This window comes from Pongo pygmaeus, chromosome 9 (genome assembly GCF_028885625.2).
Source record: "Pongo pygmaeus isolate AG05252 chromosome 9, NHGRI_mPonPyg2-v2.0_pri, whole genome shotgun sequence".
Taxonomy (NCBI): Eukaryota; Metazoa; Chordata; class Mammalia; order Primates; family Hominidae; genus Pongo; species Pongo pygmaeus.
Window position 1 is genome coordinate 39,749,912 of NC_072382.2, and position 19,651 is coordinate 39,769,562.

At 41.4% G+C, this 19,651-nt stretch overlaps 1 protein-coding gene and 1 long non-coding RNA gene across 8 annotated transcripts in view; one reads left to right on the forward strand and one right to left on the reverse strand.

Annotated features, from left to right (window-relative positions):
• BDNF (brain derived neurotrophic factor) overlaps positions 1-6,131 on the forward strand; it is a 68,447-nt gene extending 62,316 nt beyond the window's left edge. For all 5 annotated transcript variants that reach the window (XM_054439787.2, XM_054439789.2, XM_054439788.2 and 2 more), the window contains exon 2: positions 4,631-6,131. In XM_054439787.2, coding sequence (XP_054295762.1) covers positions 4,631-5,395 — 765 coding nt within the window. In that variant the 3' untranslated portion in view covers positions 5,396-6,131. The remainder of the gene's footprint in view (positions 1-4,630) is intronic.
• The window catches only part of LOC129008058 (uncharacterized), a 192,906-nt gene that overhangs the window by 38,442 nt on the left and 134,813 nt on the right, over positions 1-19,651 (reverse strand). The window lies entirely within an intron of this gene.

Below are 19,651 nucleotides of genomic sequence, written 5' to 3' on the forward strand. Positions count from 1 at the left end.
GAAAATGAAGAATTGTCCTGGAAGTTATTATTTAATCTTGTATTATTTCCAATACAGTATATAAAATTACTCATTGAAAGCTTAGCAGAATAAGAAACAAGAAGTTAAAAGGCTGAAAACTACAAATTTTGCTATTATTGTTATTACTATTACTGATTACTTCCCAAGTCTCTTATTGATCTGCTAGAAATAGAGCTACACAGGAAATTGTAGGACAGTTAGTATGTGGTAGTGTTATCTGCTTTTTAATTATTCAAGTAAAGTTTTATCCCATTAGAGGAACTCAAGAAGTTGGTTGTGGCTGATAATTGCTATCTGTCAAATTCCTTAGAGCAGGGATCCGCAACCCCCAGGCCATGGATTGTTACCAGTCCCTGGCCTGTTAGGAACCAGGCTGCACAGTAGGAAGTGAGTGGCGGGTGAGCAAACATTGCCATTTGAGCTCTGTCTCTTTTCAGATCATCAGCAGCATTAGATTCTCATAGAAGGATGAGCCCTATTGTGAACTGCACATGCAAGGGATCTAGGTTGCATACTCCTTATGAGAATCCAATTCCTTATGATAATTTAACTGATGATCTAAGGTGGAACCATTTCATCCCAAAACCATCCACCCTGCTACTCCCAGACCATGGAAAAATTGTCTTCCACAAAACTGGTTCCTGCTGCCAAAAAGGTTTGGACCACTGCCTTAGAGTTTATAATTTGGGGTTAGCACAGCCTATATTTACCTAAGAATTTCAATGGGTTCACTGATCTTTCCAAATGAAAAGGCTTCTTACAAAAATTATATCCAAACAGTCTTTTCTCTTAGCTTAATAAACCTATCAGTAAGTTTTTACTGAGTACTGCCATTACATTTTTCTCTGGTAAGCATTATGGGGGCTCAGACATGATCCATTCCCTCAAAGAACTTACCTTCCAGCTGAAGACTGACCAGAATGAGCAAATACGGTTAACAATTAACAAGTGAGTAGGCCAGCCTGGCCAACATGGTGAAACCCTGTCTCTACTAAAAATACAAAAATTAGCCGGGCATAGGGGTGGGTACCTGTAATCCCAGCTACCTCCTGCTGAGGCAGGAGAATTGCTTGAACCCAAGAGGTGGAGATTGCAGTGAGCCGAGATCACACCATTGCACTCCAGCCTGGGCGACAGAGCAAGACTCTGTCTTGGGAAAAACAAAACAAAACAAATGAGAAGGGAATCAAGTACTACGTAAGATGTAATGTGGAATTTCAGGGAAGGAAGGCAGTGTATGCTGGAGTAATTAGAGAAAGGGGCATGCATGATTTGATGCTTGAACTGGATCATGAAGGATAAGCAAGATTTCGGCAGCAAGTGAGAGGGAGACAGGAGTTTGTCAGAGGAATGGAACAAGTCAGGAGGCAGTAATGTGTATGGGGCTCCAAGGACTCTGTCCTGATCGGAGTAGAAGTGATGAAGCATTGCGTCGTTTGAGAAAGTTAGCTAAGAAGGGTGAGGGCAGATGTTGGAGAGTGTTGAATATCAGAGAGAAGACATTAGATTTGAGCAGATAGAACAAAAACGCCATTGCCAGTTTTTGTGTAAGAGAATAATATGAGAGTGGTTACCCAGGAAGTGGTCATCAGAGTTGAATGGAGCAGAAAGAGTGTCTGATAGAGCATGGGGACGTTGTGGTCACAAAATGAGGTGGTGAGGGCTGAGCCAAGATGGTGGCAGTGGGATGGATAAAAAGGGATGGCCAGGAGAAATATTTTAAAGGAAAAATTAACAGGACATCTTTACTGACTGGATTGGAAGGCTATGCAGGAAATATATTGTCAAACTTGATTCCAGGATTTCTGTCCTATGCCTGGGTTGCCCAAAATATCAGGGAACCATTGTTAGAAAAGGTAGGAGATACACCACTGTTCCGACAAAAAGTATTGAGTTTGGTGTTGCACCCACTTGACTTCAACGCCTTACAAGTGAGTAGACAGTTAGAATTGCAGAAGTGCCACTCAGAGAGCAGCCTTGCAATGTGGGGTTGGACTTTGTCACCATTTTGTTAATTCCTAATTCTATGCAGATGCTCAGCTTAAGGAATGCCCATGTTTGGGCTTCAGAATGAAAGCCAAGTAATATTTACTCAGATGCCAATTTTCCCTCTGAAATATTTGCTCATGGAACTGAGAAAACAATATATAAAGCATTAATTATTTTTCTCATAAAAAAGTTACTAATAAAAAGATAAGATCAGTGAAAGGCAGAGTAAACTAGAAGCCAAGTATAGAAAATGGTATCATTCAAAGACTCATTACTGTAGTGGTGATGACAAAACAATTTTCTAACAGCTTAAGATGCCTCAGTACTTTGGACCATTTTTAAGTAGTTAGTGTGGGCACTTAGTAAATGTGTATTAAACTAAACTATAGTTCATTAATTCTTTTTCTTTTTTGAGATGGAGTTTCACTCTTGTCACCCAGGCTGCATTTTTGCTTTCTTAGTGATATATAAAATGTCGAGTTTCACAATGATGGTATCTTAGATTTGATTAAATATGGTATTAAAAAATAGCTGATCACAGAAAGTCTCTACCAGTGTGACGTAGATGGCTAAAGTATTCCACATTTGCAACCTTTTACTGACCTAAATAAGAGGTGCCCCTTGGGTTGTTTTTATTTGGACTGGGAATATTAGGAGAAAGCTTTTTCATTCAGTGTGTAAGTACAATCTACCAGAAATAGAAACCCCCATGGAGGATCTATTTCTTTGATGGTACAGGACTCAGAACATTCATAAAGATTTAGTTATTAGCAGAATAGACAACTGTATTTTATTCAAACCAATTTGCCCTTCCTAATCTGAGAACATTGTGCAATCTAAGCAGTTCTAAGCATGTTTGTTATTCGTGCAAAGTGAGAGTAAATCTAAAAGAAATTTTTTTTGTGTGTTTAGGGATGGTAATAAAGTCTCTTAGTGGTTGAAAATGTTATTTCTTACAAAAGTGGAGAACATTTGCTTTTCAATACCAGAGTTTTCAGCCATTTCTGCATTCTGACCTATTGACTAGAGGTAGGTTGCCTTTGAATTCAGTAAAACTTCATCGGCAGAAACACAGTTCCTTTTCCTACTTATTTGGATATCATGATGGCCATTGCATGTATGTGTCTTTTTCTAAGTCCATGCCTCAGAACTGAAAAGTAGGAATAAAATTAGGGTCAGGGCTGGGGATGCTACTCTTTGCTGCTGAGAGACACAATGCTTCAGGTAAGTGATTCTGAAGTCCTTCACCACCTGATGGTAACCTTGGGTTGGTCCATAGGTATGTTTTCATTTTGCTTGTTTATCCATTTTAATTGGCTTCCTAGAGCATGCTTGTAGATGTAGAGCCAAATTTAGAGTGGAGCAACCCTCTGGCAAACAGGAAGAGATTAATTTTGTGGTATGCTTTTAAGGAAGTTTCCCAGGAAACTTCAAAAGCAGAGAAAGAAGCACTAGCTGCCTATTCCAAAATGTGTAAAACACCACTCAGCTTTTTAAAAGTAGGATAAACTCAGAGCGCGCGCGCGCGCGCGCGCGCGCACACACACACACACACACACACACACACACACACACACACACACAGAGGACATCTCCAGTAAAAAGAAAAGTTGAGCTTTCTTAGCTAGATGTGTGTATTCGCCAGAAAAAGCCAAGGAGTGAAGGGTTTTAGAGAACTGGAGGAGATAAAGTGGAGTCTGCATATGGGAGGCATTTGAAATTGACTTAAATGCCTTTTTAATGCTGACTTTTTCAGTTTTCTCCTTACCAGACACATTGTTTTCATGATATTAGCCCCAGGCATAGACACATCATTAAAATGAACATGTCAAAAATGATTTCTGTTTAGAAATAAGCAAAACATTCTCAGTTGTGACCACCCAGGTGTAGAATAAAGAACAGTGGAATTGGGAGCCCTGAGTTCTAACGTAAACTTTCTTCATGACATAAGGCAAGTCTTCTATGGCCTTTGGTTTCCTTATCTGTAAAACAGGATGGCTCAATGAAATTATCTTTCTTCTTTGCTATAATAGAGTATCTCTGTGGGAAGAGAAAAAAAAAGTCAATTTAAAGGCTCCTTATAGTTCCCCAACTGCTGTTTTATTGTGCTGTTCATGCCTAGACATCACATAGCTAGAAAGGCCCATCAGACCCCTCAGGCCACTGCTGTTCTGTCACACATTCCTGCAAAGGACCATGTTGCTAACTTGAAAAAAATTACTATTACACTTGCAGTTGTTGCTTAGTAACATTTCTGATTTTGTGTTTCTTGTGACAGCATGAGCAGAGATCATTAAAAATTAAACTTACAAAGCTGCTAAAGTGGGAGGAAGGAGAACTTGAAGCCACAATTTTTGCACTTGCTTAGCAGCCATCTAATCTCAGGTTTATATGCTAGATCTTGGGGGAAACACTGCACGTCTCTGGTTTATATTAAACCACATACAGCACACTACTGACATTGATTTGTGTCTGGTGCAGCTGGAGTTTATCACCAAGACATAAAAAAAACCTTGACCCTGCAGAATGGCCTGGAATTACAAACAGATGGGCCACATGGCATCCCGGTGAAAGAAAGCCCTAACCAGTTTTCTGTCCTGTTTCTGCTTTCTCCCTACAGTTCCACCAGGTGAGAAGAGTGATGACCATCCTTTTCCTTACTATGGTTATTTCATACTTTGGTTGCATGAAGGCTGCCCCCATGAAAGAAGCAAACGTCCGAGGACAAGGTGGCTTAGCCTACCCAGGTGTGCGGACCCATGGGACTCTGGAGAGCGTGAATGGGCCCAAGGCGGGTTCAAGAGGCCTGACATCGTTGGCTGACACTTTCGAACATGTGATAGAAGAGCTGTTGGATGAGGACCAGAAAGTTCGGCCCAATGAAGAAAACAATAAGGACGCAGACTTGTACACGTCCAGGGTGATGCTCAGTAGTCAAGTGCCTTTGGAGCCTCCTCTTCTCTTTCTGCTGGAGGAATACAAAAATTACCTAGATGCTGCAAACATGTCCATGAGGGTCCGGCGCCACTCTGACCCTGCCCGCCGAGGGGAGCTGAGCGTGTGTGACAGTATTAGCGAGTGGGTAACAGCGGCAGACAAAAAGACTGCAGTGGACATGTCGGGCGGGACGGTCACAGTCCTTGAAAAGGTCCCTGTATCAAAAGGCCAACTGAAGCAATACTTCTACGAGACCAAGTGCAATCCCATGGGTTACACAAAAGAAGGCTGCAGGGGCATAGACAAAAGGCATTGGAACTCCCAGTGCCGAACTACCCAGTCGTACGTGCGGGCCCTTACCATGGATAGCAAAAAGAGAATTGGCTGGCGATTCATAAGGATAGACACTTCTTGTGTATGTACATTGACCATTAAAAGAGGAAGATAGTGGATTCATGTTGTATAGATTATATCGAGACAAAAATTATCTATTTGTATATATACATAACAGGGTAAATTATTCAGTTAAGAAAAAAATAATTTTATGAACTGCATGTATAAATGAAGTTTATACAGTACAGTGGTTCTACAATCTATTTATTGGACATGTCCATGACCAGAAGGGAAACAGTCATTTGCGCACAACTTTAAAAAGTCTGCATTACATTCCTTGATAATGTTGTGGTTTGTTGCCGTTGCCAAGAATTGAAAACATAAAAAGTTAAAAAAAATAATAAATTGCATGCTGCTTTAATTGTGAATTGATAATAAACTGTCCTCTTTCAGAAAACAGAGAAAAAAAACACACACACACAACAAAAATTTGAACCAAAACATTCCGTTTACATTTTAGACAGTAAGTATCTTCGTTCTTGTTAGTACTATATCTGTTTTACTGCTTTTAACTTCTGATAGCGTTGGAATTAAAACAATGTCAAGGTGCTGTTGTCATTGCTTTACTGGCTTAGGGGATGGGGGATGGGAGGGGTATATTTTTGTTTGTTTTGTGTTTTTTTTGTTTGTTTGTTTTGTTTTTTAGTTCCCACAGGGAGTAGAGATGGGGAAAGAATTCCTTCAATATATATTCTGGCTGATAAAAGATACATTTGTATGTTGTGAAGATGTTTGCAATATCAATCAGATGACTGGAAAGTGAATAAAAATTAAGGCAACTGAACAAAAAATGCTCACACTCCACATCCTGTGATGCACCTCCCAGGCCCTGCTCATTCTTTGGGCGTTGGTCAGAGTTAGCTGCTTTTGACGGAAGGACCTATATTTGCTCAGAACACATTCTTTCCCCCCCTCCCCCTCTGGTCTCCTCTTTGTTTTGTTTTAAGGAAGAAAAATCAGTTGCGCGTTCTGAAATATTTTACCACTGCTGTGAACAAGTGAACACATTGTGTCACATCATGACACTCGTATAAGCATGGAGAACAGTGATTTTTTTTTTTTAGAACAGAAAACAACAAAAAAAAATAACCCCAAAATGAAGACTATTTTTTATGAGGAGTAAACATTTGGGTAAATCATGGTAAAGCTTAAAAAAAAAACTCATGGTAAGGCTTAACAATGTCTTGTAAGCAAAAGATAGAGCCCTGTATCAACCCAGAAACACCTAGATCAGAACAGGAATCCACATTGCCAGTGACATGAGACTGAACAGCCAAATGGAGGCTATGTGGAGCTGGCATAGCATTTACCGGCAGTGCGGGAGGAATTTCTGAGTGGCCATCCCAAGGTCTAGGTGGAGGTGGGGCATGGTATTTGAGACATTCCAAAACGAAGGCCTCTGAAGGACCCTTCAGAGGTGGCTCTGGAATGACATGTGTCAAGCTGCTTGGACCTCGTGCTTTAAGTGCCTACATTATCTAACTGTGCTCAAGAGGTTCTCGACTGGAGGACCACACTCAAGCCGACTTATGCCCACCATCCCACCTCTGGATAATTTTGCATAAAATTGGATTAGCCTGGAGCAGGTTGGGAGCCAAATGTGGCATTTGTGATCATGAGATTGATGCAATGAGATAGAAGATGTTTGCTACCTGAACACTTATTGCTTTGAAACTAGACTTGAGGAAACCAGGGTTTATCTTTTGAGAACTTTTGGTAAGGGAAAAGGGAACAGGAAAAGAAACCCCAAACTCAGGCCGAATGATCAAGGGGACCCATAGGAAATCTTGTCCAGAGACAAGACTTCAGGAAGGTGTCTGGACATTCAGAACACCAAGACTTGAAGGTGCCTTGCTCAATGGAAGAGGCCAGGACAGAGCTGACAAAAATTTGCTCCCCAGTGAAGGCCACAGCAACCTTCTGCCCATCCTGTCTGTTCATGGAGAGGGTCCCTGCCTTACCTCTGCTATTTTGGGTTAGGAGAAGTCAAGTTGGGAGCCTGAAATAGTAGTTCTTGGAAAAATGGATCCCCAGTGAAAACTAGAGCTCTAAGCCCATGCAGCCCATTTCACACTTGAAAATGTTAGTGATCACCACTTGGACCAGCATCCTTAAGTATCAGAAAGCCCCAAGCAATTGCTGCATCTTAGTAGGGTGAGGGATAAGCAAAAGAGGATGTTCACCATAACCCAGGAATGAAGATACCATCAGCAAAGAATTTCAATTTGTTCAGTTTTTCATTTAGAGCTAGTCTGTCTTTCACAGTACCATCTGAATACCTCTTCGAAAGAAGGAAGACTTTACGTAGTATAGGTTTGTTTTGTGTTGTTTGAAAATATTATCTTTGTAATTATTTTTAATATGTAAGGAATGCTTGGAATATCTGCTGTATATTAACTTTATGCAGCTTCCTTTTGAGGGACAAATTTAAAACAAACAACCCCCCATCACAATCTTAAAGGATTGCAAGGGCCAGATCTGTTAAATGGTTTCATAGGAGACACATCCAGCCATTGTGTGGTCAGTGGCTCTTTTACCCAATAAGATACATCCCAGTCACATGCTTGATGGTTTATGTTGACCTAAGATTTATTTTGTTAAAATCTCTCTCTGTTTTGTTCGTTCTTGTTCTGTTTTGTTTTGTTTTTTTAAGTCTTGCTGTGGTCTCTTTGTGGCAGAAGTGTTTCATGCATGGCAGCAGGCCTGTTGCTTTTTTATGGTGATTCCCATTGAAAATGTAAGTAAATGTCTGTGGCCTTGTTCTCTCTATGGTAAAGATATTATTCACCATGTAAAACAAAAAACAATATTTATTGTATTTTAGTATATTTATATAATTATGTTATTGAAAAAAATTGGCATTAAAACTTAACCGCATCAGAAGCCTATTGTAAATACAAGTTCTATTTAAGTGTACTAATTAACATATAATATATGTTTTAAATATAGAATTTTTAATGTTTTTAAATATATTTTCAAAGTACATAAAATCTGGGGGTTCTGGGTTTTTTTCTCTTTACTGTAAAACAAACATGAAAACGTGTTTTATTATAAATACGTGTGTTCCTTGCTTTAAGACTAATCTGACTAGTTTTAGTAATTAAACAGCCCTCCAGAGAGGATACTTATTTGAAAGCCTAGGAGGCCAATCCTGCAGTCTGTGAGCTTCTGAGAAGTTGTAGGATTGGATCTGTCTTCCATGGTGGAAGATGGGAGTGTCATTTTCTCGGACACTTGAAAGTTTTACCCCTTTGAAGTGATATACTTTCATCAGATACCAAACTATGTATCCTGGCAACATCAGGATCCACGAATCATGGCTGGCTGGCTGGCTCTATTTGATTATAAAATAACTGTTAAATAAAATCAAAGTAGGTTTACTTAGGGATAATGAGAATAAATTGGCCCAAATTTAGAAAGTCAAGTACTGGGGGAGAAAAAAAAAGAAATTCAATATTTGGAGACAGGTCACATACCCTCAGTTTGGAAGTGGTGCCATTTGCAGTATGTATTTGTATCCATAGCACTGATTTAATTTTTGTACGTGGAGCACACAGATTTTATATCATAGTACCCACAATCTAACAGATTGCTAGGATTTCTAAAAGGATTTGCCTCTGTGATGGCTGCCAAGCCGCTGGGTAATTTAGTTAAAGTGTCTAAAGTTATCACTAAATCTTAGGGAAATAAATGGAAGGATTTTAAATCAGAGAAAGGGCCATTAAGGAAAAAAAGCATCTGTTCTTACTCTTCAGCCTCCCCATTTGAACACTGACGACCCATCCCATAACGTGGTGAACTATATCTGTGCAATGTATCATTTCTATTTCTAAACATACACACATGGTTTCCTCTTGTATTGTCTTATAAATAGGGATCAGGAAAATCATAACAAACATTGACTTGTGTTGTGTATATGGAAAAACAGATCGAATGAGATGAATTACTCTATCCTAATTTGTCCAGTGAACTTGAAAAGTACTCTAAGAGAAGCCCTTGACTGCCAGTCATGACAGCCCAGCCATGGAATTAGAATTTTGATAAACTTCAGGCTTGACCAATTTTCATAGTCAGAGGACTAAAATATTTTTTAAATGGTTGAGTAAAAAAAGTAAAAATTAAACATGACATCCAAATTACTTGAAGTTAAACGAGTTTGGTAAACATGACTGAAAGTTTTCATTAGAAGATGAGGTTGGAGAAAAAAACAAAATAGAGACATCTACTAGATTATCCAACTTGGAGTTAATAGGAGTAACCAATGTGTACTGCATTCATTGAGTAAGCAGTTAAATTTGTTTAATTATTAAGATGCCTGGAAATAACTCAGATCATTGCTTTGATCTGTTGTTCTTCACCATACTGATAAGCCTCTGTGGTCATTAGCTGTGTCTATGAAATCTTTTTATGAGCTGTACTAATTCAATGAATAATAAGACAGTTCAAAATGAGAATCTGAACTAAGTCTTACAATGGGTCAGTGTTAAATTGTTCCTCATTCATTTAAGTGGCTTCTAGATCTGGATAAAATGTCAAACACTTTTTGAACTGCAACAAATGGCTTCAGGCATTGCCTCAGTTCAGCCAGCACTCCCAGTAGTGTTAAGGTTTAAGCTTATTGGAAAACATACTTGTCTCCATCATGTTCTAACAACATCAAGCCTGGTCTATAAGTTAAAGTGAAAATGGCTGCATATTTTGATAAGCCATTGTTAAGTAAAGACTGTTAATTGGGATAAGAAACAATATACGTGTACATAAATTTAGGAAGATGAAGCGTTTAGCTTGCAAAAAGCCATTCACGGATTTGATCCAACCTCAGAATGTTGACCAGCAAAATTAGTGTTTTATGGAACATAGGCCATCCTTTTAGCTGTGGGTTTTTAAACTGTGGTTTTAAAGGTTGGTTGGCTGCTTGGTTTGGGGACAAGTGGGGGTAATGGTTGGGAATCTGACTTTTGTTGGTTACATTGAACTAACTGGTGGTTGGTGAACTCCCCACCTAATAGCTAAACTTAGCAACTAGAGTAGGTGAAGCCACTCCAAACCAGCCCACGCTTATGGACATTCCTTCTAATAAACACCCTGCCTGCATGTCTATCCCCAATCTTGTGAGTATGAGCATCCATTCTCTCAATTCTGGCCACCATTTGAATTATTTGTACGGAAAAAAAAAGCAAACTCCTTGCTTTTTAATATGTGATTATTTGCAGTAAATTACTTGAAGACTGTGTTTAAATATTAACAGAAAAAACACTGTGATCTTACATACTATCATAATTGAGAAGACCCATTTCTGTGGCACTCTGTAGGATTTCTATAGGCCTTTACCTCACCCCCGCACCCTAATTATTTACAAGGCACAGACCACCAGATTAGGAGCTCCCCAGCCTGGCATTTGCTTCTCTAACAACAATCCTGTGTGCTTGGTAATGTCAGTAGAATGGAATTGTAAAAAGCGGGTCTTCCAATTAAACTTCACCACACAAACAATAAACAAGACCTTTGCATTTAAGTGTGAGCTGCTATTTTATATCTGGCAAAACAAAAGTCCTTTCCTTTAGAAAAAATAAGCTTATCTGTCCTGAAAAAAGCCTCACACACAATGTTGTAGTTAATGACAGGACTTGTCTCAAGCCTGTAAATGACCAAAAAGTGTTAGTTGAAATCCTGAGCTTGAGGTATATGTTCTACATTTAGAAAGGACATAAAGATGCTTTTGCAGCTCTGCACTTTGGTACTGTATTCTATTTCAAATGGTTCCTTAGAAACCAGGGGCTGGTCTGCATAGAATGGCTGAACCCAGGGGAAATATTTTTGTCTGGCTTAAGTGCTCACAATTTGAAAAAATCCATATCAAGTACTGCAGTACACATCTAAATTTATTTAGTCAAGCTGCATTCTCCATTGAGCCCTAACATTTAAAAAATAGTTGCTAAACTGGGATTTGGTGCATATCAGGAAGGAAAGAGGAAAAAGACATAAAATAGAAACCTTACCCAGCAGAGACCTGCTCCAACAGATACCAAGCAGTGTTTACTTGGAGATAACAGTACCCATACTCTCCTCCAGTTAGACTCATGTAATGATCTCAAAGTGTGGTCTGCAACCAGCATCTGCATCTCTGGGATCTTGTTACAAATGCAGACTCTCAGTTCCCATCCTAGACTTACTAAATAAGAAGCTCTGGGGGTAGAGTACAACAGTCTGAGTTTTAATGAACCCTCTAGGTGATTCTGTGCCCACTCAAATTTGAGGATCATTGGACTAAGGGGATTAAACAGCCTTTCACATGTTCTAGATAATAGGAAGATAGCACAACCCAAGAATTTGAAACTGTAAGATCTGATCCCAATCATGTCACTACCTGTTTCCTTGGCCCTGAAAACATCAAACCATCTATGTTTGCATTTCCTAAACAACACAAAAGTGATGGGTGCTCGCAGGTGGAGCAAGGCTTAGTGTTGTAAGAGAAGAGTGCACTGATGGTTTGAAAGTGAGCATGCAAATGTGAGCCAGGAAAGCTCAGTGCCGTTCATAGTCAACAATTTTTTTTTTCTTTCCTTTCAAAGCAACAGCAGTAGTGGATTCAGGACCCAGAGCATGTAGTCGTTTGTAACACATTTGGAACGACTGTGAGAAATGAGAAGCAAGATGCAGCAAATTAATAAGGAAAAGATTATTCCATCTGGGGAGCTGGTCTCTGCACATGCCAACACAGCCCATTCTCTGTGAAATAGCGTTTTATAGGTCACAAATTAAATCAGCATCCTGAATTAATCAGCTATTAACATCCTGCTGAGGAAATCTAGGTTCACACCTCTAGAATGACCAGACTATAAATACAAAGGGCTTCCCCAGACTTTGTGGCAAAGCTTTTCTATATTGTAGGAACTGGTTTGTGGAAATGAAGACCTGAACATAGCTATTCCCATCTCTGTGTGTATGTGTATGTGTGTGTGCACACTCCTACACATTTTACACGGCAAATCGCATTAGAAGATTTTTCTGTTTCTGGGATGGAGGGGAGGGTGTCCAAATGTATTACCCATCCATTAGGCAATACAGAAGCCTGAATTCTAACAAGCCTACCTTGGGAGCCAGGTATCTTGGTAGTTCAACCATTAGGTTGGCCAACCCTTTCCAGTATCTGAGCCCCCATGCCCTCAACTGTCAGAGGAAGAGGCTGAACTTGGGGGATCTCCCAAGAGGATGGTCTTGGAGGTAAATTTCAGTTTTAAGATTATAATTTCATTCTTCCTACTTCATTATTTGCCATAAAAGAGATTAAAGAGGTTTCTGAAGCACTTAAAGGCTGGGAAGCATTCTGAGATAATTCACTGTGCATCTCCTGCCTCCCTCCATAGTTGGTGTCCTTATTTCTTGGCACTTGCCACAAGATTAAAAGCAGGAGGCACCTTGGGTTAGTGTGGCAGTTGGGGAGGATGTGACCAAAGGAAGGTTTCTACTTCATATGCAGCTATAAAAATATTACCAACTGTCTGACAAGCAGGCAGAAAATACCTTGGGGAAGGTGCCCATATATTCCTCAAGATGCAAACTTTCTACCAGGCTCTAACCTTACTTTCAAAGCCAGGCAATGTATTTACCTTTGTTTTATGTCACTCATTCTTACTGTATTACATGGTGCCTGGCAAGGAGAGACTCCTTGTGTTTTGCCAAGTTGCAGGGTCAGGAAACTCTGCATGAAACTACTGGATTAGCATCCTGTAGAGTCACTGTTTATAGAGCTCTTTGAATGAAATGGGTTTGCATCTCCGTTCTTTGGGGCTTTATAAATTCACCAAGGATGTACAGTTCCCAACCTGTTTCATCACCACCTGCCGAGTATTCTGTGGATAGTTCCTCCTCTTGAGAGGATGGCCTTGAGAACAAGAGTATCTCATAACAAATCACAGCAACACCACATTCAGCAGCAGATTTCCTCAGAGCAACAGCAGATATTTCAGAATGGTAAAGAGGTCATTCTGAGTGGAGCTTTGGCTAGCTTAGGAGACAAACCTCACTGACATGCCAGTGTTTGAAACTCATTTCAGCAATCCAACTTTGGTTTATTCCTGGCCCTGAGTCCTTTGTGCCTGAATCTCTGAGAAGTCTATGTTTTTGTTCAATCCACCTCTGCTCCCACTTCATGCCCTACTTTCCTTCCTGATGCCCTCAGAGCTCTGCTTCCTCTGGGATCCAACATCTCACCACTCAGGGGGCACATAATATAATAAAGAGTGGAGTCTGAATCCCAACTCTGCTACAAGAGCTGTGTGACTGTAGGCAAGTCACTTAACTTCTCCGTGCCTCAGTTCCTCACCTGCAAAGGACAGGTAAAAATATTCCCACTTACCTCATGGGATTTTGTGACAATTAAATGAGGTAACACATATAAAGCACTTAGGTAAGTTATAGACCCATGACAAAGCCTCAGAAAGTGTTTACAAACTCTTGGAAGTCACTCTGCTGACTGGTAATAAGCTGGGCTCATCTAGTACACACTTCAGAGACTCTTTTCTCATATTCAGACTCCTGGAAGAGATCCCATCTCATCTGTGCCATTAGCATCCAGGGTCACTTTGTCTTTTCTGGAAGACTCAGATAACTCTTGTTTACCCACTAGCAATAATACTGCTTGGCAGTTAAACTGTGGCCACTACATACACTCAGGCAAATGGAAGAGATATACTACAATAAAGGGTGTTTTTCTAGACTGTACATTCCAAACAAAGCCCAGCTATCTATCCCAGCTGAATGGCAATGACCGAAGCCACGGTGAAATGGATGAACTCACGTAGTCTGAAAGAAACAAGGGGCCACAGTCACATTTCTAAAAATAGACATGGCACATCAGGAAAATCCTACCTCAACCTCTGCCCCATGTCCTTGACATACATTTAACCCATTGCACAATTATAGTGACTAGTACTTACTATAAGCAGGCAGTGTTCAAGCCATCTTATGCAGATTTTCTCACTGCACAACAACCCATAAACTAGGTGGTAGTTTTAGTACTCCCATTTTAGTGATGAAAAAACTAAGGCACAGAGAATCCAAATAAGTTGGCAAAGGCTGCAACACTTGTGAGTAGCAGGGCAGCCTGGATCTGGAGCCACTCTTAAACCACTGAAAAAGGTAAAAGTGCAAAGGGCATTGAGAACATACAGAAGGAAAAAAAAAAGGCCGTGGTTGGGGGGACGGGGTGGAATAGCTAGTTACATGTCCAAGGGATTTGGCTTCCATCAAAGAGGGAGACCACTAGTGGTGCTTAGAATTTTTAGCTTTCAAAAGAGTACTGGATTGATCTTTTAAGGTTAACATGCAAACAGTCTCTCATTGCATGGAGGCCTTTCCAAAAGTGGATACAACCCTGCTCTGTGCTGAAAAACCTGAATGTAGGGTTTCTAGAGCTTCATGTCAGCTATTTCCAGTACTTGGATATGGGGCAGTTGTCACCCCTTTAACCTCATGGCCAATCTGATGAGCTTCCTGTGAATTGCTGGGATTGGGCAGATAGGCAGTGTTGTGGAACCACTTGCAAGACTCAGGAATGCCCAGTCCTCCCTAGGTCAATACTTTGCAGTTATTTTGTGTTTGGGATTGGTGGAGAAGAGAAAGGACAATGACTCAGGCCTGCTGGGTCTGCAATAGCCCTGGCCACCAGCGCCAGCCTTCTCTCCCCCATTCCTCCATGTATGGCTGACATCACTTGTAAGTCTTTGCTGCACCTCAGCCTCACAAGTCATCTCAAGGTCATGCTCCACTGCCAACTGAATTGAATTGAACCAAAAGATGACTCAGTTTGCTATCTTGGCTTTCCCAGTTTCTTAAGAACAGATCCCATTGGTGATGGGGTAGATCACGTAGTAAAGTCAAGGTGCTGAGGACTGGATGTGTCCCTCGAGTTCAGCAGAAGTTAGATGCGAAAGGGTGAAGAATGTTCTATAATGAGTATAAAGAGTTCTATCGATGGGCTTCAGACAGATGATCCATATGCAAAGAATCATATGTAAATCAAGTAAAGGGTAAGATTACCCTAGGAATTGGTTGAACACAAGGACAAGTGTTTGGCAATAGGCAATACTGTTACATCCCTATATTGTACCAGATGCCATGCTAAATGCTTTGCATGCTATATAAAATAATCATGAGACAGATATAATTTGAGAGACAAGAAAACTGACAGCATAGTAGTCTAAATAACTTGCCCAAGGTTATACAGTTAATAAATGATATAGTCAGATTTGAAGCCACATCTATATAATTCCAAGGCCTCAAATTTTAACCACCAGACTAGTGGCTCTCAATCCTGACCTGTACATTTGAATCACATAGGGAATTTTAAAAATATACCTATACCCAGATGAGGTAAATCAGAATCTCTGGGGGTGGGGCCCAGCCATCTGTATTTCTTAAAGATCTTTCCAGTGGTTTTGTCGACCAGCCAGGGTAGAACTGCTGCCCAGATTCTTCTTCCTCCAGGTAAACAGGAGTCAGAGGTATCAGAATTTCTGCCACGGGACTCAGAGCCCTAACCTGGTCCCAAACTTGGGTGTGGGATTCTAATGACTGGGAATTAACAAGACAGGACCCTTGTTCTATAGGAAATTGCATACAAGTAGGACCCTAGCCACAGAAACAAGAATAACGATTTTAGATAGTAAACTCAACATTCAGAGTCAGAATGGACCCACCAGAAAGCTCAATCTAACACTGAGCTCCTGAACGAGGCTCCTTAAATTTCTTTAGATTCCCTGTGATTAGAAACAGGAGAGGCACTAAGGGCTGCAGGAGGGCTGAGTCTACAGATGAGGATCAACTGACCCAGTGGTGAGAAGAGAGCTCTATGGGCTTCTCACAGGCAGGTCGTCACCTGTCCCACCTCCAAGCAACCTGCTCTGAGCCAACAACGTGTTTCCACACATTTCACACTGCTTGGCTCATTCTGCTGGACTCCAAAAGGCTTTATTAAGTTGAAGCAAAGAGAAAAAAAAAACAATCCATGTTGACTGTTTGGAGTGTTTTCTCTGTTTTTAGAAGTGACTGTTAGATTAGTGTTTGGTTTTATCTTCTGCATCTTCTAATATTTTTATCTCCTCCCCATCCCTACCTCAAACTGCCAAGCAGTGAGTCCTGCTTGACAGTAGGAAAAAACATCTCCGAGTCTCACAGCCCCTTCCTGGAGGGCTTGTTTTAGAAGCAATGCAGGACATGCCCAGCTTAGCCAGGCCACGGGGCTAATCGAATTTGGCAGATACTCTGCGTCAGCAGGCACCAGGGTGCTAATGCCCTAGGTCAGCTGGTGAGAGGGTAAGTGGGCAAATGCCTGGCTTCTTCCCCCTGTTTTCAGGACAGGAATCTGAGTCCCAGTAATCACTAGCCTATGGGACCAGAGGCTATTTTGGGCCTTCTTTTATCCAATGGAAAGTTAGGGGTGGTGACATCTGAAACTGCCAAGGAGCATCCGGTTTCACCCTTATCCAGGACATGTCCCTAGAGAAAATGGAAGCAATGTCAAGGAGACCAAAACGCGAGTGTCAGAACTTCCCTTTGTTTTTATTTCTGTGCCGTTTGTTTTCATCCATTCCTTTCACTTTCAGCTCACCTTTCCACTACTCGCCTGGGCTATCACAGCAGCCTTCCAACCCATCCCTCTACCCCCAATCTCTCTACCCCCACCCACTTCCAATATCCTCCCATGATAGCAGAATGATCTCTCGGAAGGTTCAATGAAAACAATGAATGTGAAAACACTTTGTTATACATTACACAAATAGCAACACCTACCTATACACAAATGTACCGATGTGGCAGGAGAGACAGAAATGCAGTCTTTACTCACTGTTGACTATGCAGGTGTAAAGGCCAGTGCATTCCAAGGGAATGAAATCGACAGACTAAGAGTAATGTTTCTGGGAAATAATGGTCTAAGTTGGTACACACAGTATTGGAACCCTCAAATGAGTCAAAAAGGCATTCAAGGTGGACTTGTCTGCTTGGTAATTGTATGTCACTATGATAAACCTGATGACAGATGTAAAATGTAGATCTAATTATGCCCATTTTTCAGGTAACTGAGGCTGAGAGAGGCAGTAATTTGCAGAAGATCACTCAGTGAGCATATAGCAGAACTAGAATATAAATTCAAAGGACATGCTTTTCAAGTGTGCCATATTGATACAGATACATTAATGTGGATGGAAGGATGGATGGATGGATAGATGAATGGATGAATAGAGCATATGATTTCCCTCCCTTTAACATATCAAAGGGCTCTCCATTGTTGACAGAGTACAAATTGGTGATATTGGCATTATAGCCTTATAGGATGTAGCTTTATTTTCCTACTTTAATGTCCAGACAATTTCCAACACACTTGACAGTGCACTCCAACCCTACTTCTCCCTATTCCCTAAATGTACCTTACACTCTACCTCCTCTGCACCTTTGTCCATTTCCTGTCTCCCTCTCTGATTATAAAATCCCTACCCAGCTATAACCCATAATAGGGCTGCCAGAAAAAACATCAAACCAAATGAATAATTGTTTAATATAAGTATGTGCAAATACTCCATGGAACATATTTATAGTAAAAAATGATTTGTATTCATTTAAATTCAAATTTCACTGGGTGTCCTGCAATTTTAATTGTAAAATCTACCAAACCCACAACATCAGGCAGTTGCCCCATGTGTACCCTCTGGTTTTCTTCTGCCATCCCAAGGTGGGATTTAGCACTTCTTCGAATTTTTCATACACAATTCACTCTCACTAAATAATAAGCAATGTGTATTTTATGGAAGACTTCTTAATAAATGTGAAAATGAAGTTTACATTCCATAACTGACATTTTATTTTTAACAGTTCTTATTAAAAATGGCCTTATGGCTGGGCATGGAGGCTCAGGTCTGTAATCTCAACACGTTGGCAGGCTGAAGCAAAATGATTGCTTGAGACCTGAAGTCTGAGAACAGCCTGGGCAACATAGCGAGACCCTGTCTCTACAAAAAAATTTTAAAAAAGGGAGGAGCCAAGATGGCCGAATAGGAACAGCTCCGGTCTACAGCTCCCAGCGCGAGCGATGCAGAAGACGGGTGATTTCTGCATTTCCATCTGAGGTACCGTGTTCATCTCACTAGGGAGTGCCAGACAGTGGGCGCAGGTCAGTGGGTGAGTGCACCGTGCGCCAGCCGAAGCAGGGGCGAGGCATTGCCTCACTCAGGAAGCGCAAGGGGTAAAGGAGTTCCCTTTCCAGGGGTGACAGACGGCACCTGGAAAATCGGGCCCACTCCCACCCGAATACTGTGCTTTTCCGACGGGCTTAGGAAACGGTGCCCCAGGAGAGTATAGCCCGCACCTGGCTCAGAGGGTCCTACGCCCACGGAGTCTCGCTGATTGCTAGCACAGCAGTCTGAGATCAAACAGCAAGTCGGCAGCGAGGCTGGGGGAGGGGCGCCCGCCATTGCCCAGGCTCGCTTAGGTAAACAAAGCAGCCAGGAAGCTTGAACTGGGTGGAGCCCACCACAGCTCAAGGAGGCCTGCCTGCCTCTGTAGGCTCCACCTCTGGGGGCAGGGCACAGACAAACAAAAAGACAGCAGTAACCTCTGCAGACTTAAATGTCCCTGTCTGACAGCTTTGAGGAGAGCAGTGGTTCTCCCAGCACGCAGCTGGAGATCTGAGAACGGGCTGACTGCCTCCTCAAGTGGGTCCCTGACCCCTGACCCCCGAGCAGCCTAACTGGGAGGCACCCCCCAGCAGGGGCAGACTGACACCTCACACGGCCGGCCAGGTACTCCAACAGACCTGCAGCTGAGGGTTCTGTCTGTTAGAAGGAAAACAAACAGAAAGGACATCCACACCAAAAACCCATCTGTACATCACCATCATCAAAGACCAAAAGTAGATAAAACCACAAAGATGGGGAAAAAACAGAGCAGAAAAACTGGAAACTCTAAAAACCAGAGTACCTCTCCTCCTCCAAAGGAACGCAGTTCCTCACCAGCAATGGAACAAAGCTGGACGGAGAATGACTTTGACGAGCTGAGAGAAGAAGGCTTCAGACGATCAAATTACTCCGAGCTACGGGAGGATATTCAAACCAAAGGCAAAGAAGTTGAAAACTTTGAAAAAAATTTAGAAGAATGTATAACTAGAATAACCAATACAGAGAAGTGCTTAAAGGAGCTGATGGAGCTGAAAACCAAGGCTCAAGAACTACGTGAAGAATGCAGAAGCCTCAGGAGCCGATGCGATCAAATGGAAGAAAGGGTATCAGCCCTGGAAGATGAAATGAATGAAATGAAG